Source organism: Epinephelus lanceolatus, chromosome 6 (assembly GCF_041903045.1).
Source record: "Epinephelus lanceolatus isolate andai-2023 chromosome 6, ASM4190304v1, whole genome shotgun sequence".
In the NCBI taxonomy this organism is placed as follows: Eukaryota; Metazoa; Chordata; class Actinopteri; order Perciformes; family Serranidae; genus Epinephelus; species Epinephelus lanceolatus.
Genome location: NC_135739.1, coordinates 26,612,586 through 26,631,841, shown reverse-complemented (window position 1 = coordinate 26,631,841; position 19,256 = coordinate 26,612,586). Strand labels below are relative to the sequence as shown.

The following is a 19,256-nucleotide window of genomic DNA, read 5'->3' as shown; positions in this document are numbered from 1 at the left end:
GCCTTTGCATATAGGACACCTGCTCTACCCACTAAGCCACTGGGTGCCCTCATCTGCCTTATTCCTTCATTTAACTCTTCTTTCACTTTACTAAACATCACATTTCAAGTGGTTAAGCACTGCTCTATTTTATTTTTAAAGAAAGCGAGAAAAAGTCAATTAAAAAAAGGACACACGTACCAGTAAAAAAAAAAATCATTTATTTTAAATTATCCCAGACATGAAGCAATACACAAAGCTACAGTAATAGTGTATTCACTTTCTATACAAGCAGTCTGACAAACAATGCAATGATGATAAGTTTGTTATTCTCAGCACAGTGTGTGTGTGTGTGTGTGTGTTCACTCTATTATCTGTTTTTGTCCCTCAGTTTTATATAGTTTTGTATAGTTTTAGTTATATAGTACACAGTTCTAGTTTTATATAGTTTTTATAGTTAGATAGTTACATAGTTTGTGTGTTTGTGACCCCGAGAGCTCGGGCTGTGTTTGAATCCTCTGTCACATAGTTTGAGGCCACATCCACACTAATACATTTAAATTTTAGAACAGCATGAAAAAATGAAAACGGTCTCTGTACACACAAACGTTTTAGCACTGTTCCAGAAATAATCCCGCATATCACATGAACATTCACGTACACTAGGCATGTACTGTAAGTGCAGGGGTAAACAGGAAGGAGTAGTTAGTTCCGCAAAACACTGCGGAGTTGGAGAAAAGTAAGACCTGGGATTTCTTTACTTGGAAGCCATGATGATGGAAAAGGGGAACCCACACAAGAAAGTTGAAATCACATAAGGTATGTAGATCTTGCTATAATTTTTCTGGCTTGTTGTGACTAAGAGCCAACCAGGAAACAAATGTTGATATCTGCGTCCTTATCATTTGTCAAAGGTATCCTTTTCTGTCCACCTCGACTAAAACCCATCCCTGGAGTTTTCAAACTAAAGTGGGGTCAGCAGCGTTTTCAAAGGTCTCCGTTTTAGCAGTTCCAAAATGCTGGAGCAGTGTGGACACTAGGCATGAACGTAGAAATAGTTGTGTGTTTTAAAATGAAAAGGTTATAGTGTGGATGTAGCCTAAGTTTTAGTTTGTAACTTTTATATAGTTTGTTAATAATGGTGTTATATAGTTTGTTCATTTAGTCTGTCTATATTCTTCTGTGTGAGTGTGTGTTTAGTTTGACATGTTTTAATAATCAGTGTGTAGAGTCGTTGTCGTAGACGTCTGAAATAAAAAAGAAAGACAAAATGTCCATAAAAAATGAATTCAAAAGTCAGACAAATGTATGGGTTTTCAAAAGTGAATATTTCAGATTACACTGTTAATTACAGTGATACAGTTTACATGGCTTTCATGACAGAACATGCAGATTCAAAGATAACTCACCGCCTGCATAGTCAACGTCGTCGTAAATGTCTCCTTCCCTGTAGAGAAAGACTGATGTTTAACTAACTGCAGAAAATGTTTTCTGTTGATATAAAACCTTAAACTTGTTAACATGAAGTCAAAATTTACTTTGCTGTAATTGTGGATGAGAACAAAATTAATTGCAGATTAAATGAAAAGATTCATACTATGTTAGATTTGTAAAATAGAATTTTTTACAACTTCACTTACATTGGAAGAAGAAGAGACCTGGACACATAACCATCTGTGAGTGGTGAGACAAAACAGACTTCTATGTTAAAGCAGTCGCACTGAATTAGTAAAATACAACTGTCAGTATATTTATTACACAATGATCTGTATTTTATTTATTGTACTGAACTATTATCCTCTGAGAAACATAAACTCTCATGACATTTTTGGAAGCATGAAGGAATCTTAAATGTTTCTTGTATTAAAGCGGCACATTAAAGCTTATGAAGCAATATATGATCCCCCTTACAGCAGATGCCAGTCACGCCAAGTAAAGACTGTGGCAACTTTCAATAAACATCAGAATAAAAGAAAAACAATAGAATAAATCTTACTTGGATGTGATAGTAATCAAACACAATTAATGTGCTCCAGATTCACAAGGAAATAAAAAAGGAAACAAAAAATAAATCTCCCTGAGATTTCAATGCTAAATTGTATGACTTCCTGTGACATTTAGGTTAGGGTCCAGTAACACACATTCATGGTCCCCTAAGGATGAAATGTAATAACTTTAATCTCCTGGCCTTTCATCTAGCACCATTGTCAGTTCAATATTTTCATTTGTCCAGCAATTTGGTTGAAATATTTGCAAAATCAATTACATTCACCTTAGCTGTACTTTTCTTTGTGTTTAATGCTAATAAGCAAATGTTATCATGCTGATAGGAATGGGACTCAGAGATCCAGTTGTCCAGTTGTGTTGATGCTGAACCCGTGTAGGCCTATCTCTCTTTCACACAGAAGGTTTTTCAGGAATCAATAAGGGAACTGATAAAGGGTTGCATTGATAAGCAAACTCAATAATGGCATTGGTATCAATGAAATCTTATCAATTCCCATCCCTACATGCTAAAATGGTAAACCAAGATGTTGAGCACAATATGCATTAACATCAGCATTTTAGCAGTTTTATTGTGAGCATATTAGCATGCTGTTGTTAGCATTTAGTTTAAAGCACAGCTTTACCTCAGTGAACCCTCACAGAACTGCTGGCATGACTGTTGTTTTGTTAATGACAATGCCAACAATAAAGATCAACTCTTACTCTTTCTTGTTTAAAGCCAGACACCTTGACAAACTGCTAATGGATCACCTGCTGAAGATTTAAATAACATGTTATCAAGGAGGGATGCAAGGGTTTACATACATTTACCAAACTGGTTGCGACACAGAGCTTTCTTGCTACTGGTGAGCTGGATGATGTCCACGACTTCTCCTTGAACCACAGGCAGATCTTTCCCTCCTGGCTTCTTTATAGCACTATTAGGATCCACCATCATGGTGTGCAGCACCCTGAGAGGTCCGTCATACTGGGTAACAGTAACAGGGAACCATTTTTAGCATTTTTTGCATTTCAGTGATTTTATTGATGAGGGCATTGCAACATATTTATTTTATATGCATCATGTGGAAATTATGCTTCTCATAATTGTGGGGTGTATGTGGAGCTCCTCAAGGATCCACCCTGGGCCCTGTTCTTTTCTTTCTATACATATTTCCCTTTAGACAAATAATTGAGAAACACACAGTAAACAATATCACAATTTCCTTCTGTCACTATGCTGATGACACTCTGCTTTATCCTTCACTTAACCAAATAATCTGGTGTGAAAGTGTGAAGACATTTTACCTTAAATTTTTTTTTCAGCTCCTTCTCCAGTTTGGGATCAATGCTGGAAACAGATGAATGATTTATTAAGAAGCATTTAAATACATTAATAAACAACACACATTTTCTCAGATTTGGTCTGACAGATTGATAAAAATAAATTAGTGGCAGACTAATTCTGTTGTAATTTCTGTCTTTGAACATTACCTCAAGTACTTTCGCATTATATCATATCTACACAAACAAAGCTTTACATTATACGGATACTGGAGGTGTATTAAGGTGTCACTAGCTCAAACATCTCATTTCCTGCTCTGTTTCAGTGGAACTGATGTAAATAGATACCTGATTTCAAGCGGTGGTGGGGGGAAATCCTCCGTCATTGGTTGAACGTCATCATAGTCATCTGAGGACAAAACAAAAAAGTACAATAAAGCCAAATTATCTTGTTTTCCTGTAAATGAATACAAATCACAAACTGTCACAAATCTGTTGACACAAACAAACAAACAAACAAACAATAACAATCAAAAACATGTATCATTTACACTTGTGTGAGAAAAGAATAAAATAAAGAAAACAAGTTAAATAGCCTTTTTCACAGAAAAATTCAAGTAATCAAGTTGGTCATAGTTCTCATTTTTCAAGTTTTCAACTACCCTACAGAGCTTCAGCAAACTGTGTGGAGAGTTATACAATTCTTTCAAGTTCAGTTAAAGATGTTAATTTTGAACAATATTTTAAGTAAGAGTAGACTTTTAAAGATGTTTCACCAATGAATTCTATGAATCACTTGTGAATTCCAATTAAAAATTTGATTTAAAAATAGAAGAAGAAATAAGATGAAACCAAAAACAGGTGATATTTGTATTAATGAGCTAAGTTCCGTTTTAATTTCTATAGTGTGCACACTTCTGTGTAGTTTTTATTGAGCAATGATGAAGTTAAAATAAATCTTAATCCTAATCAGCCAGTGATGTTTATATGCGGTGTGATGTCACTTACCATCATCTTGAAGCATGCTGCAGATTAGAGGAAACATAGCATGTTAGTTGGAAGTGATGTGAGTGAAACTGAGAACCGAACAATTAGATCAATTTCAGAGTAGATTATTGCTGCTAAAAAAATACTTTAAAAGCTTTGGGAAAGGTTGGTTTAAGAGCGTTAAAATATTTTTTCTCACAATATTACAGTAGAGAGCAGTAAATATTAGTGTTGCACGGTATACCGGTACTAAAATAGTACCGCGGTACTAGAGTATTCCAAACGGTACTATACTGCATTTGGAAAATACCGGTACTTTGAAATTGATTCAATTCATTAATTTAGTTAATTTATTTTACTCATTTATGCACACAAACGCCTTTCTTGTTCCTATTGGAGCACAGATTGCACAAGTGGTGTGTATGACAACACCTGTATCAACATTCGCAGCTGGCGCATGTGAAAAAAGACAAGAGAAAGTCTGCCTCGCAAAGGGAGACAACACGAGACAGCACAAACTTGGTGGGACATTTGAGTTACCAAACCGTGACGTCTGTACCAAGGTACTTACCGAACCATGATTTTTTTGGAACCGTTACACCCCTACTATTTATTGTTCTAAAGGTTTGTATCCAAAAGGACTTTTCCTTAAGAAAAGTACCGAAAAGTATCGAAAAGTATCGAAATTCATATTGGTATTGGTACCGAAACAAAGATTTTGGTGTCGTGACAACACTAGTAAATATGGCAGGATCAACATGATCTACTCTACCTGTTGCTACTATTCAACTCCATATTCAACATCATTGGGGGGTCTGGAGGTGGTGGAGGCAATGTTGATGTGTCTATTTTTCTGGACTGGAGCACTTTGCGCTTCACTGCTTCATAGTCAACATCCACACATGTGTTACTGATGTATCCATCTGCAAGGCAACACAACATGGAGATGATGTACTTTGGTTACATAACGATGATTCAGTGTGTGAGTCAACTCAGACAAATCTAATACAAGAATGATAATTAATATTATTACTGGGTATCTCTATATATTAAAAAAAAATTAAATGATTTTCATGTGTCATATCTCATGTGTCATCGTCTCTCTCTTTTATCTAGAAATTAATGATAATTGAAATAGTCATGAAATATGTCACATTATCAGTGGGGAAAATGCTACTCTGCTTTGATTCACGACATTCTTTGTTGTTTGTAGTTGTTGTGGGCGGCATGGTGGTGCAGCGGTTGACATTGTCGCCTCTTGGTTCAAACCCAGTGTGGGGGGTCTGAACTCAGGGTGAGGGAGCACTTCTGTGCGGGGTTGCTTGTTCTCCCCGTGTTAGTGTGGGTTTTCTCCACGTTCTCCGGCTTCCTCCCACAGTCCAAAGACATGCAGGTTAACCAGTGACTCTAAATTGGCCGTAGGTGTGAATGTGAGTGTGAATGGTTGTCTGTCTCTATGTGTCAGCCCTGCGCTAGTCTGGTGACCTGTGTAGGGTGTACTCCACCTCTCGCCCTCTCGCCTGACAGCTGGGATAGGCTCCAAAATGTTTTAAACTGAAGATCTAAACTCACATCAGTCATCGCACGCACACCTTGCCTGCTAAAGTGCAATAATTGCAGAAGATACTATAAGGTCATGGAAGATTTGAAATAATCTGCTATTACTAATAACAACTTTTCCACCAAACCCAAGGGTAACAAATGCAACATTTCAGGTTTCTTTTTGAGTTTCAAGTATTTCCATGTAAATTGAAAACACGTTAAAAAAACAAACAGGTGGGTGGAGACTTACAGTACTGTGATGATTACCCTGTACCCACCACACAGACACACACGCACACACATAAACTGCTGCTGATTTCATAGAACTGAGCTACAAAGGATCTACAAACTTGCCTGTCACCTTTAAAAATATTAATATCTCAATTTCCACATTTAAAAGACAAAATATTGTCACAACAACAACCATCATTTAAGATATAAACTTTCAGTTGTTTAGCCTCCATATCAACACATCACTGAAGATTAATGTAGGAAGGTGAAGCTGCTATGCCTCACTTAACTGTATGACACTAAAGAGAGGTTCAGACTGAAAGCTTTTCTAAACATGCCTGATAGAAAAATTTAAGTGAAACTCACAGTTTCCGTTCAGAGAGCGAGCCAACCATTTGCCTCCGGGGTTATTCTTCACTCTGAGGATTTCCACGCTCTCTCCTTGTCGTACGCTGAGGTCCAGTTTTCCTCCTCCATACCAGTCATGCCGGACTTTGGCTGTATGAATAACCTCCACCTCCCCTTGCAACTACAGAAAGAGAGAAACAAAACTGTGAAAGTTATCAATTAACAGAAATTAATGAGGTTTAGATGTGGACGTCAGTGCTTCAGGATGTAAGACAGGAGTGTCCTAACTTTTTTTGAACGGGGGCCAGAATAGATAATGTGAAAATATAAGGGAGGCAGCTGCTTCATGCCGTACAAATGAGACAAACATAACTGTTTCATCTTTCAGTTAAAAAGTATTCAACTTTCTACCGCTCCTAAAAGCAACGACGTTATGATTCTTTGCTGTGGCCATATTCTGCTACCTAGCAGGAAATGTCTGCTGTAAGGTAATCATTCTTTTGCTTGTGTACTGACTGTTTATAAAAACACTTTAGTTCCACCCACATAGTTCCAACTTGGTGCATGTCAACAACTGTGTGACAGTTCCGCCACTATTAGGTAAACGGAAAAAAAAGCCAAGTGAACTTGCTCGATTAGCCGACATTATGTGGCGAGCCATGTATAGTATATTCTGAAATACAAGGCCACAATTAGTCCCTTGACAATTAGTTGGAGGCAAAACACTACAGGCTACTTCAGCTTTAGTTTCTAGGGGGCGTGCTCTAGCAGCCCATTCTCACTCCCAGTCCTCAGATACCGCCACTTTGTCAGTGGACCTTGGCGTCAGAAACCAATGCACAGAGGCACCCTTTGTGACCTCACATAATCTCGGTACTCGCTTTGTTGCTTCACACTCCCTTTATCAGAACTGAACTAGGAAAATTCTCTTACAGTGCACCTTATACATGGAACAATCCGCAAAAGACCTTTAAGTTGGACACTCTGCCACCATTATGGCTGTTTAAATGCCTTATTTCAGATCTTGTTTTAATTGATTAGAAATGTTTTTAACTATTCATCTACACCATAACATGTTGATTATCCTATATTTCTACTTTTATCATCCTGTATTTCTGCTTTGAACGATCATATATTGCTATAATTGTTTGTTGTTTTGAAAGATTTCATTTCTGTTTTAATTGGTATGAATGATGGTTCTTTGTTTGCTTATTGATTGTTTTAATGTCTTTGCTCATGCTCGGCATTATCGAAAATGGGGGTCTCCCTCAATTGAATTCCCGAGTCTAAAATAAAAGTTTGAATGAAGGAATGAATGAATTAATGAATGAATGAATTAATATGCACCAGGCCACAGCTTTTTCTTATGCAACAGACATCAACTGTAGTGTAAAGCGCAAGAAAGTCCATACAGGACTGGTGCGAGGGGAGCTGGATGGGTCAAACAACTTCAGACTTTCACCTGGGAGCCTGCTGTTCGCTTCTTGTGTGAAACCAAAAGTCAATGAAGTTTTACTAATATTGTAAGTTTATCTTGAAAAGACACAATTCATGTAACAACTGTAAATTGACATGCCCTTCCTGAACATCCAGAAGCGACATAGGAGGCTAACTAGTGCGTCATATTTTGACAAAGCAGCTGAGTTGGGATGAGAATGTGTTGGCTCTCGATACCACTCTTTTTGCTTGTATCCCAAATATAAGTGCAGAGGATGTTATGATCAGGACACCTCTCACAGTGTATTGGGTGACTTAAATATTTAGCTGTATTTGTTTGAACCAGAATATGGCTAAAGAAATGTAGTGAAGAGTGGCCAAGACTTGTGTGCAATGCATCCTGGAACATAAAGCACTGCTGACACAGCTCTATGAGCAGGACTTAGCTTTATTTGTCAGTATAGTACACACTAAAGAATTTATTGCTTCAATGGGCTACATTTACTAACTGGGCATTCTCATAAGAGGTGGCAAATTTTCCCTCTAAACTGTCATCCATGTCACCTAAATTCAAAAGTGATACTATGTGATTTTCTGTCATAGAAACAGAACTTCAGAGTTTCACTGAGGACATCTTTGTTGATACCTGAAATTTCTTCCTCAACTCATTTTCTTTTTTCTGACGCTCCATCTGCTCTTTCTTCTCCTGCTCCCGCTGCCTCTTTGCATCTTTTTTGTTTTGCTTCCCAGCATGTAATTGATTTTGCTCCACCTGGTCCCTGTAAAGGAAGAATTCAAACAAGAAATAAGAAATGTGACGTTTTTTAGACAGTTCACATCACAGTATACTCGTACAATATGAATGACAAGCCACTAAAAGGAATCTGCAGCTGTGCTACTGACTCTTTGATGCTGTGTATGCAGTAAGAAGCTATGCTTTGCCGTGGTAGTACCATTATTTTAACTCTCTGGAAAAAGGTGTATTTTTTGGTTACATGAAAGAACATGCGCTTACCTCAACAATAAAGTTATATGTTAAATTACTGACAACAATCAAAATGTTTATTTCCTGAGAACTTTACATTAAACTGTTTTCTGAACTGCAATATTCCACAAACTTCACTTTCAGTTTGTTTTAGTCTACCCATGTTTCAGTATGCTCCCACCCCTGATTTTGTCACTATCCCTCTTTTACAGGAAATAAGTTGAATCACAGAAACAACTTATAACCATAGGGAAGTGGTAGAAGTATCATCGTACAACTGTGGCACATTCAGTGTTGACACATTAAATCAAAACGCTGTTTCTGTGTGACTTCAAATCTCATGGAGCAGAGATTGTTGTTTTCAGTTTGAATAATTTAAAGTTGTGTCAGCTGCAAAAACGCCATAATTGCAAAAGTCTTTTTAGTAATAGTAGTTGCAGTTGTGGTTGTTGCACAAGTAGCTGCTTTAGCAGGACTTGCAGTAGATGCAAAAATAACAGCAGCAGTAACAGAAATACATAGAAACACTGTTCCGCTTCATGTTTAAAGAGCTGCAGACACTTTCGGCTTTTGGCTTGTAACATGCCTAACGAGTACAGACAGTGTTTTAACAGTAAAGGCAGAAAGTTAGTACTTACTCGTCAATAAACTCATACACTTCATCATCTTCCTGCAAGAGAAAAGATTTTATTTACATGTTTAAATAGCAAAGTTAAATTCATTAACAAGGATAATTAGATTTAAGGAGAACACCACCCATTGTAAGAAAATCATTCTCTGCTCCACCGACAATAGATTAATTTTAATCGTCACTTGTCTCACCAATAGAACATTAATATTCCAGCAATACAAACAAGTGTGAACTGGAATTGTAGTTTCTAGTTTCAGGGAAGAAAACAACATGTTCTCAAAGGAGGAACCGCCTGGTTTTAAACTCTTAAAATGGGAAGCATTCTCAATTTATAGTAAGTTAAAATTTCAGTTTCAGTTTTTTGTCCTTACCCCGTCCATACAGTGTGAACCATTGTCGCTACAGGACTCTGTAAAGTCACACAATATTAAGACATGAAAGGAAAGTGGCACATTCTCTTAATTAATTATAATATAGGGAAATTTTAAAAACTTAAAATGTGTCAGAGGAACAAGAGGAACGTTGCCCCAGTAAACACGCTGCGATTATTACCGTTCCTATCAATGTCATCATAGAAGTCCTCATTATCCTCAATGTCCCTGCAATCAATAAACAAGCAAGTTTAGCTGTTTATCAGTAAGCATTTAAGTATGTGACATGTATCTTAGACCATTTGACACCTGGATGTTGCAGCAATTTACAAAAATGTGCCTACTTTATACTTTATACTTTTTTTTAGATTCAAAATTAGAGTCTCTGGTATGATTTATTCTCCTTTAAGTGAGTTACATTGATGTAAGCGTAACGTTAATTTTCACACAATTTCCTGCCGGCTATCTTTACATCATGTGATGGAAATATGACTAAGATTTTATTGTGGCATTCTCAGTGATTTTATTACAGTAATTGTGTATTCAAAGATGTAAAATAAATAACATGTAATGAAAAACATAGACACTTATGTTTTAGTACGTACATCTCTGCAGGTTCATAAAAAACACCAGTATCATGTGAAGTAGTTTAATACTCACATGGAGGCAATTTGGTGCGGCAGCCTGCTGGGTTTGGTGAATCGTTGTGGCGGCTTTGGAGGACTGACGACTGCAGGTAAAGGCATCTTTCTGCCTGCTGAGCCCGGGGAACCTCCTAGGAGAACCAGAGAGATGGTTGTTAATGCAAAGAAATTCACGGCTACATGAGACAGAGAACCAGCGATGAATGGACAGTCAACAAAAAGGCAAAAATTCACAACAAATATGCTGAAATGTTCTTGTTTTCTTTCTTGTTACTGAGCTTTGTTAATTAGCACATTTTAACATGAAACATTTATGACAGGATTTAAAAAAAATGATACTAATGTTTTACAAAGGGCTCTTTTTCTTCTTTTGGTATTTGAGGCTCCATCGGCAAAATTTTAATGGACTTAATTTTCGATCAGAAGTTAAAATTCAGAGATAAAATAATAGAAAAGTTTAATACCCTATCGTCTATTTTCTTCAGCGCGGACATTTTGACTTGTCACAGTAAGAAGAGCACAGGAGTTACTAAAAATATTAATGATACTTTTGTTCTGTTCAAGTTCCCTGTAAACCATGACAATGTGACAGTGAGCCCACAGGCACAATACCAGGACCCTGAAACTGAAGCAGGTTCAAGTTCAGCCATCATTAAAATATTGTTAACACCTGAGGTTTTCCTACTGTGACATGTCAAAATGTCTTCTGTGAAAAAACAAACGACAGCAGGGCAGGAAATAAACCAGTTTGTCTTTGTGGCAAAGCCTGTTGACTGATCTTCCAAATCCACCCATCACTGTCATGATTTTGTCAATTACTGTTTAAAAGAATGAACCTCAAGTGTTTGTTTTTATGCAGAAATGAGTAAAATGAGCCAGAGAGATATAAATTCCAGTGAATACCAGCAACACCCAAAGCATCTTTCATTTATTAGTTCAACATAATTAGAAATCTATGGATGTGAAAAAGCCCGAGAGACTCACTGTCATTCTTTCTCGGACCAGGGAGGGCAGGTCCTCGGTTGGACCTCAGAAAAGGCTCCAGGTTGACGTTGGGAGGCCGTTTTGGTTTCAAAGGTTGGGGTCCTTCAGGAGGTAGAGGCCTCCTCAGTGGGGTCACGTCCCCTGCGCTTCTCTGTCGAGGCTGCTGTCGGAGTGGTAGAGGGGTGGAGGTGGGAGCTGGTGCAGAGGCCGCTGGACCCGGGGTGAAATTGGGGGCTGGAGGCCTCTGGTGCCTCAGCATCATGTTCTGTAGCATCTCCCCCTTTTGCTTGACCTTTCCGGGGTCTCCAGGCTGGGTCGATGCTCTGACTCCTGGATTGGGAGGTGGTCGAGGGAAGGAAGGTCTGGAGGGGATGGGGGCTGCCATCGGTTCCGTCCTTGGAAACCTCACCAGGCCTGGGTTGGCCATCGGAGGAGGGGGAACCGTAGGAGACAGTCTGTGGTGCGCCAGATCGTAATCAGTCAGTGGCAGGATCAGTTTTCCAAATCCAGGTCGTGGAGATTTTGGGGAGCCACTGTCTCGGCTGCTGGTGTCTGAGGTGCTGGCGTTGTTGTTGAACCGGGCCCTCAGAGCCTTGACGTCGACAGTCTCCCCCTGAAAACAACACAGGAGTACAAACTCAACTGCAGCTGCTCTGTTTCTAAAGCAGGAAGTTAGCAGCACAGCACACAGCACGGCATGCCCCCCACGCTCACAAACACACACTCGTCAAACCCCTATGCTATCTTTACAAAGTGAGAATGCGCTGTGCAACAACACAGTTTCCTGGTCGTTTTGATCTTCACAGAACTGAGAAATCTTCAACTCTGTGCAGCAGAGAAAACTTTTACAGGAACAGAAAGAAAATGATTCCTTGTGATCTTCATGAACGAATTAGATTATCATTAACAATACAATAAAATCTTGTTTCAATTAAAACAGGTGGTTAGAATTTCTGTTTTATCAACAATCTTTATGGAAACAATAGTAGAGATGAGGTTATGTAGACGATATGATACTTAAACTCAGGGTATCGTCAGTGTCTAACTATCTGATACCACTGCTCCACTAGTCCAAAGTCCAAAGTAAGTTAACCACACTACAAATTAAAAATTTCAATTCTAGCATGTGGTCAGAGACACTAACAACTGCAGCTGATTTAATGAATGGCAGTGAAAAACATAGTGACACTGAGAAAGAAACTGAATTGGCCACATTTCGGCTGATACCCAACATATCAGATCTGTGCATTCCTAAAAGAAAATCGGATTGTTCTAAGGCACAATCCCAATAGACTCGTTGCCCCTACCACAAACTTTACCCCTTTGCGTATTCATGTCTAGGGATAAGGTGTCGCAATTCTTGTTGTAATAGAGGGGTAGGGCCAAGTGTTAGGGCTACATGGCCCTCCAAGCTAAAGTTTTTCAGAGACACACTTCAAACTGAGTTTTATGAGAAATCATCGGCAAGATGGCAGTACGAGCAACAAAAGAAACCCACAACCCACAGGTATTTTCTTTGTTGATAAAGATTTAAAATGTATGATTACAATCATGTTATCTTATTTTTTGTTGTTTCAATTTCCTTTTCTAAACAAAGTGCATAACAGAAGAAATTACTAGTATGTCGATGTCTTGGTACAGTAGTGGTTAACAAGCTAACATTAGCTAGCCAGAATTACATTGTTATTGCAGATTTGTGCATGACAGTGCTACATTTTGACATGTTCAATGCCCCCCTTGACCACCAACACCACACACACACATACACACACACACACACGCACAGCTTACTTTTGTGTTCACAGCTTATACAAAAGTAAGCTGTGAACAAATCACTAGCGTCCTGGCAACCGCAAGACTAAACGACTGCCCCTTGTAACTTTTGTTTTGAGGGGCAAGGTGCTACTCGAAAGATAAGGGGTGGAGTAAAAATAATAATTGGAATTGGGCCCAGATAAAGTTTGATGTTGTTCCAATGCTTGGAGCAGTCATGGATGGGCGTCCCTGGCTTTAATGTTTATCTGAGATTTCATGGCAGACTTTTAAAGGGTAGTTACACCTCTAAAGATCTGTCTTTGTATGTAGAAGTCGCCTCTGTTGCAACTTTGGAATTTTGGTCATTTAGTGTGACAATGACAACATGCAAAAAACGAAGCTCATAAAAACAGTCACATGACTTCCAGACAAACATTTTTATAGGACGGAGTTCGGTATCCTGCCAAGGTGGATATCTAATATTTACTGCAATGATTTCATGTAGATTTTTTTATCTATGTTTGAATACTCTGGCTGTGGTTATTGAATTTGAGTTTAGAAGCCATTTCCTGTCTGGTTCCTCACACTCACACTGACGCCACGCTGCTGCTAGGTGAAACGCTGCTGTCTGTGTTAGTGAGGGGAGTTTTTTTTTTTTTTTTTAAAGATATTTTTTGGGCAGTTTTTGCCTTTAATTGATAGGAAAGTCAAGTGTGAAAGGGGGAGAGAGAGAGAGGGAATGACATGCAGCAAAGGGCCACAGGTTGGAGTCAAACCCGGGTCGCTGCGGCAACAGCCTTGTACATGGGGTGCCTGCTCTATCCACTAAGCCACCAATGCCCCAGTGAGGGGAGTTTTTATGCTCAGTGGCCACTTTATTAGGTACACCTGTAAAATCCAATACAATATCTCAGCTGTGAATTCTACCTTTACAAAGATGATGTGTATGGAGTGTACATTTATTCACCTTGGAGTGTTTTTAAAATGTATGTGTGGTAGATGAAAGTTGAGACAAACCGAAAATTTGACATGAGTCTCAGTCATCATGTAAGAACTGAGGTTTTCATGTTTAGGCATCCCTGTTACGTTATCTGGGGTTTGAATGTTGTCATTCTCACCTACACAAATGAACTGAAATAAAAGAAGGAAGGAGAGTTTAAAATAAAGGAGCTACAGTCATCCACAGACAGACTGAATTTAACTTCAGCAAGCGGAGTCAGAAAACTGTTTTAATAGAGCGCTGGTTAGCTGACTCACATATATGGAGGAGATAAGGAGGGAAACATGGTGGAAATAAAAGCAAATTTTGTCATGAATGAACGCACCTCACTCTCTGTAATGCTGAGAAAACACAAACATGATGACAATAAAGAAATGACACCATCTAATGTCTGAACACCTAAAGTTGTGACAAAGCCAAACAGAGAGTGTGAAGAAGAGCAGGAAGTGCTCACAACCACACACCTCTGTACCTCAGCCAGCATCCTGTGCTGGTTACCATAGAGACGCCCTACAGCACTGTCACCCCTGCTCCAATAAGCTTCGAACTCTGCTCGCAGTCGTCTCTCTCAATGCGAGGAACAGAGGAAACAGACAAAAACCTTTCTCTCTACACCGCAAAACCGATGACACGCATACATGGGGTTCCACTTTGAGTAAGCGAGCACCTACAGGAGTGTGTGTGTTCATCTGTACGAGTGTGTCATTTGGCGCTGACAAATTATCGCAGATGTTTTTAAAACGGTGTCACCACAGATTGTAGCTGTGCAGGTGCGCTGCAGAGAAAACCTGGTAACACTGAGAGAAAGCATTTTATTTATGACTAAGTGACAAAATAAAGACAAAGTCAATTCGCATAAAATTACTTATTCACAGTCAAATCTCATTTTGTACTTATTTATATATTTATATTTTTTGTTGTGTGAAAGCCAACAATTTCTGAAATATCAATAAACTCTATTGATCTCTATTAGGGCAAAAAAGTGAAACCTGTTGTGAACATTTGTCTTATCATGAGCTTAACAGTCTGTAAAGCACTTTGAACTGCCCTAACCTGTGTGAATGCTGCTATACAGATTAAGTTTGACTGAATATATTCAGGTGATAGTAATCTTTTGTCACATATTACGCACCAGCCAGTCTCTGTAACAGAAAACAGACACTTAATGTAGTTGATTCATTTACTTAATTGCTGGAACATTTAAGAACAGTCAAATTTACAATAATTAGTCTGGTTTCAGCGGGGTCATGATGATCTAATGACCCCAACATGGAGAAAACCTGGAGGGAGTACAGGATTTTTTTTTAACAATTTAAAGACTAAATATCAACCATTTTTGCCTTTTTTTTAATTTAAAGAAGTCTTTAATTGCAGTTAAAGTGAAATTTAAGATAAGGAAAACAGAAAAGTAGAAGTAAAGCAGCACTGAGCACACTGTAAATCATTAACCAGTGATAGCTGTGTGTAATAAAGCTTTCTTTCATCAGCAGCAGCGTGAACATATCTTTCTTCTTTTTTTTCAAATCTAACTTCCCCTTCTCCTGTGAAAATGATGTAATTGCTATCAAGAACAACAGCAGCCAGTCGGTCAGATCGTCGCCTTCACAGGATTTTAAAGCAAGTTAAAAGTTTTAAAAGTTGATTTAATTAGTAGGTAGTTGAATGGCAGAAGAAAACTGAGGTTTTACCCCCACTGAAACATTAAAATCAGTTAATGGTCTTTCTACAACAGTCAGGTTATTCATAGACGCTTTGATGGTTAGGAGGAAATGGCCAGAATTAAAGTGTGAAAGGTGGTGTGGAGGAGTTTCAAACCCTCCATTGGTTTATATGCTAAAAACAACAACAGCACTTCTTAAATAACATAGTAAATAACAGTTTCTTACCATGTTTGCCTTTAGTAATGGTTTATTGATGGATAAAGTGCTTCATGTCCAGCAGTGATTCAGTATCCAGCCTGATGCTACTGTACAGACCTGTGACACTAAACTTACTGCAAATGAGGAAATGCTCAGTAATTCAGTGTGGGCAACTGGGGGACTGACAGCGCAGCAGCATGGGATGAACAGTAGAGATATGTTAACATGATCTCAGCCAGTATGTTTCACTTCTTCTTAAAGGGTCAGGGTTTTTTTAATCATGCGTATCAAAATGTACAGTGTGAGGGCACTGTGAGGACATTTTAAGTAAAGCGAAGATATTTTGTCTTTATGGCAATATGTTTTAGACTTTTTCCTCATTTGTATTTAAAAAATAAAAATGTTAGGAAAAAAGTGTGATGACATAGTTTTAGTTAAAAGCACAAGACAAATGACAAATAGTCTAAAGAAAAAGAAAGCAACAACGTAAAGGTAAGCAAGCTTCTATATATGGTCTGTATTTCATTTTATTCTGCATGTGCAAGAGATGAGCAAAACTTTTCAATAAGACAGCAAATTGTAGTTAATTTGATTTAAAAAACAGCAAAATAACACGTAGAAACGAATTAAAGGAAAAGTTATCCCAAGTATCAGATAAAATTCATAAAGCAGAACATACTGTAAATGAGCAGAAATAGATCATGACTGGTATCAACTGCTGACATCTATATTATAGTTATTGTGTGATTTCAACCTTAAATTACTTTTATGAGAAACAAGAGCAGCGAAACTTTTGTATTTTCCAGTTTAAACAGACATGTTATACTGTAACTCTGACATGTTGGATTGTTTTCATCTTCTAGGTTTCTTGAATAGCAGCAACACAATTATTTGATTAAAGACAAAAGTGAACATCCAGAAATTAAGCTGAAATTATTTTTGAGTGGTTCTCTATGAGCAGCAATTCATTTTTTTTTCAGTTATAACCAGTTCATCACAAGAGGGGATCCAAGTCCAAGATGGGCGTCACTGACTGCAGTGGTGCTGTTGCTCCAGCAGGGGCGGAGAAGGAGTTTAAAGGGACAGGGTGCCCGTTGACAGCAGTTGGTGAAGCTGGTGCATTTCCTCGCCCCATGACTCCTGGCTGAGGGCCATTAGCCTGAATCTGGCCGCCTGCAGGGGGCGCTGCCATGCCTGCTGGTGCCCACGCTGCCATACTGCCTGGCATTGTGGGCCAAGGCGCCGCAGCTGGACCTGCCCACTGATTTCCCAGAGGCCCCTGCTGGCCCCAGGGCATGGCGGTGGGAGAGTATGGGGGTGAGGAGTATGGAGAGCCCCCTACTGGCTGTGTGGGGAACATGGAGAGGATCTGAGAGGCGGAGAGCATTGGCTGTGGAGGTGGAGACTCTGAGAAAGGAAGAACATAAATATAGAAGGTTTTTAAAACTTTTGCTCCGGTTGTACAATTACACATAAATAGGACTGTGCACGTTCATGTAAGTGCCTATTTGGACAACGCATTGTCATTCTGACCTCGTCACATATGGTGTTTTGGTCATGGACTTTCCACGTCCACATCCAACATGCAAGGTACCCTGTCTGCGTTGGTTGTCGATGTTCTTGGACACCGTGTCAAGTTCTGCCTGTTACATGCATTGTCTTCTTTCAAAATATTCTTTCATTTTTACAAGAAATTGAATGTTTACATACAGTCACTTTCAAAATAAAGGCACTATGTCTGTATTACACCGCAAATTGACTTTTTTTCAAAAACGTGGTTGGGTTTAGGAAAAAGGAACAGGGTTTGGCTTTAGAATCATACGGGATGTGAACACTGCTCTCTGAAAGTTGGTGTTTTTTGGACCCATCCACCACCCCTCCCGCCTGCTGCACTTGGACATTTGCTGCCTTAACTTTTGTCTTTGTCCCACTGCGTTTCCCCCTGATGCCTGCCCCATTCTGACAGTCACTGCGTTTCCCCCGACCCCGCTGGGTACTGTTAAACTATAACAGCAATCGGATACGCATCATGCCGACATTAAAGGATGCCTTTTTTTGTTGGTTTCTGAAGCCGCAAGTCACTGCCCAAGCACTGGATTTCAGCAACTTCGGATTGAGACCGGGCTCAAATGGAATGGGCTGATCGCTTGGCCTCTGGTACAGCTGCTTGAAGTTTTAGCGAGAACAGCTTAACTAAACAACTTCACGTTCAACACAGCACTTCCTTGGGTCCTGAGCAGTACACTTATCATTACATAGAGTATACTGACAGGTAGCTATTTGGGTCAAAGCTATTTCCTGGAACAAAAGGGTTCACTTTAAAAGTTACACAAATTGATGCCTGAAATGTTTGAGTTTGCTACAATGTAATATCTCTGACGTCTCTTTCTTCATCTGTTCTTGAGTGCATAGTTAGCAACGTAGAGCGAGCTGTACCCAGCATGCTGTTCAGGGGTATATCGGTTATTAGGAGTCCCCTCTTGGTACACTACACACAGTGTACAACAACAAATTACTAGTAAATATGACCTGTGGATCTCAAGAGCTCACACTCAACACTGCACTTCCTTGAGTTTTCAGCAATACACCAGCCAAGTATGAAGTCAACTGAATGAACTGTTGTCGAAAACATTAGACAGACAGTCAGACAGACAGACAAAGAGGAACAGGGACTCCCTCCATTTCAGTTAAATGTTTGGTCGCGCTCCTGACAAAATATCGTCTTGGCTTGTCTACTTGGCTTGTCTGATGACAAAACTTCAGGAAGTCTGTGTCAAGAAATAGTTCAAGCTCGTAACACCCTGTAAAAACACTGGTTGTTCACTTTTAGTTTATGTACAGATTAAACATACACTGTTTCATTGGTGAACTTTTAACAGTTGGTAGAATTTTTTTTTTCTACAGACAGAGCTAGGCTAGCTGTTTCCAGCTGTTTCCAGTCTTTATGCTAAGCTAGGCTAATCAAGCTCTGGCTAATGAACAGATATGAGAATGCTATTCTTTAGTCTAACTAAAGAAACAAATTTTCCAAAAGGTCAAACACCATTAATCGTGCAGACATGCCAAACATTAGTTCCAGCTCTGGAACTGGTTTTGTCCATTGGTTAAACAATAAGCAATGTAAAGCAGACACCTTTGGCATTTTGACACTGTGATGGATGTTCATTTGTAACTTTTTTGTTTCCTATGTCAGATATTAGAGAATTAACATAAGTTGCAACCCTAGTTGCAAT

General features: G+C 38.9%; 2 protein-coding genes and 1 long non-coding RNA gene across 3 annotated transcripts in view; 1 reads left to right on the top strand and 2 right to left on the bottom strand.

The window, feature by feature from the left end:
- Positions 1 to 183: 183 nt before the first annotated feature.
- On the bottom strand, positions 184 to 16,200 carry LOC117254470 (FYN-binding protein 1). The gene is made up of 16 exons (XM_033622796.2): positions 16,051 to 16,200; positions 11,410 to 12,022; positions 10,442 to 10,556; positions 9,963 to 10,009; positions 9,782 to 9,819; positions 9,418 to 9,449; positions 8,441 to 8,573; positions 6,376 to 6,538; positions 5,009 to 5,159; positions 4,258 to 4,274; positions 3,598 to 3,658; positions 3,274 to 3,316; positions 2,791 to 2,953; positions 1,620 to 1,653; positions 1,389 to 1,426; positions 184 to 1,226 (listed from the first exon to the last, which is right to left on the bottom strand). Exons 1-16 carry the CDS (start codon positions 16,051 to 16,053, stop codon positions 1,198 to 1,200), a joined length of 1,680 nt encoding a protein of 559 aa, XP_033478687.1. The 5' UTR covers positions 16,054 to 16,200; the 3' UTR covers positions 184 to 1,197.
- The window catches only part of LOC117254471 (uncharacterized), a 22,090-nt gene continuing 18,888 nt past the window's right edge, over positions 16,055 to 19,256 (bottom strand). The window contains exon 10 of the mRNA XM_033622797.2: positions 16,055 to 17,430. Coding sequence (XP_033478688.2) covers positions 17,018 to 17,430 — 413 coding nt within the window. The 3' untranslated portion in view covers positions 16,055 to 17,017. The remainder of the gene's footprint in view (positions 17,431 to 19,256) is intronic.
- On the top strand, positions 16,385 to 17,766 carry LOC144463674 (uncharacterized). The gene is made up of 2 exons (XR_013491717.1): positions 16,385 to 16,515; positions 17,004 to 17,766. It is a non-coding gene; the product is annotated as an uncharacterized LOC144463674 (long non-coding RNA).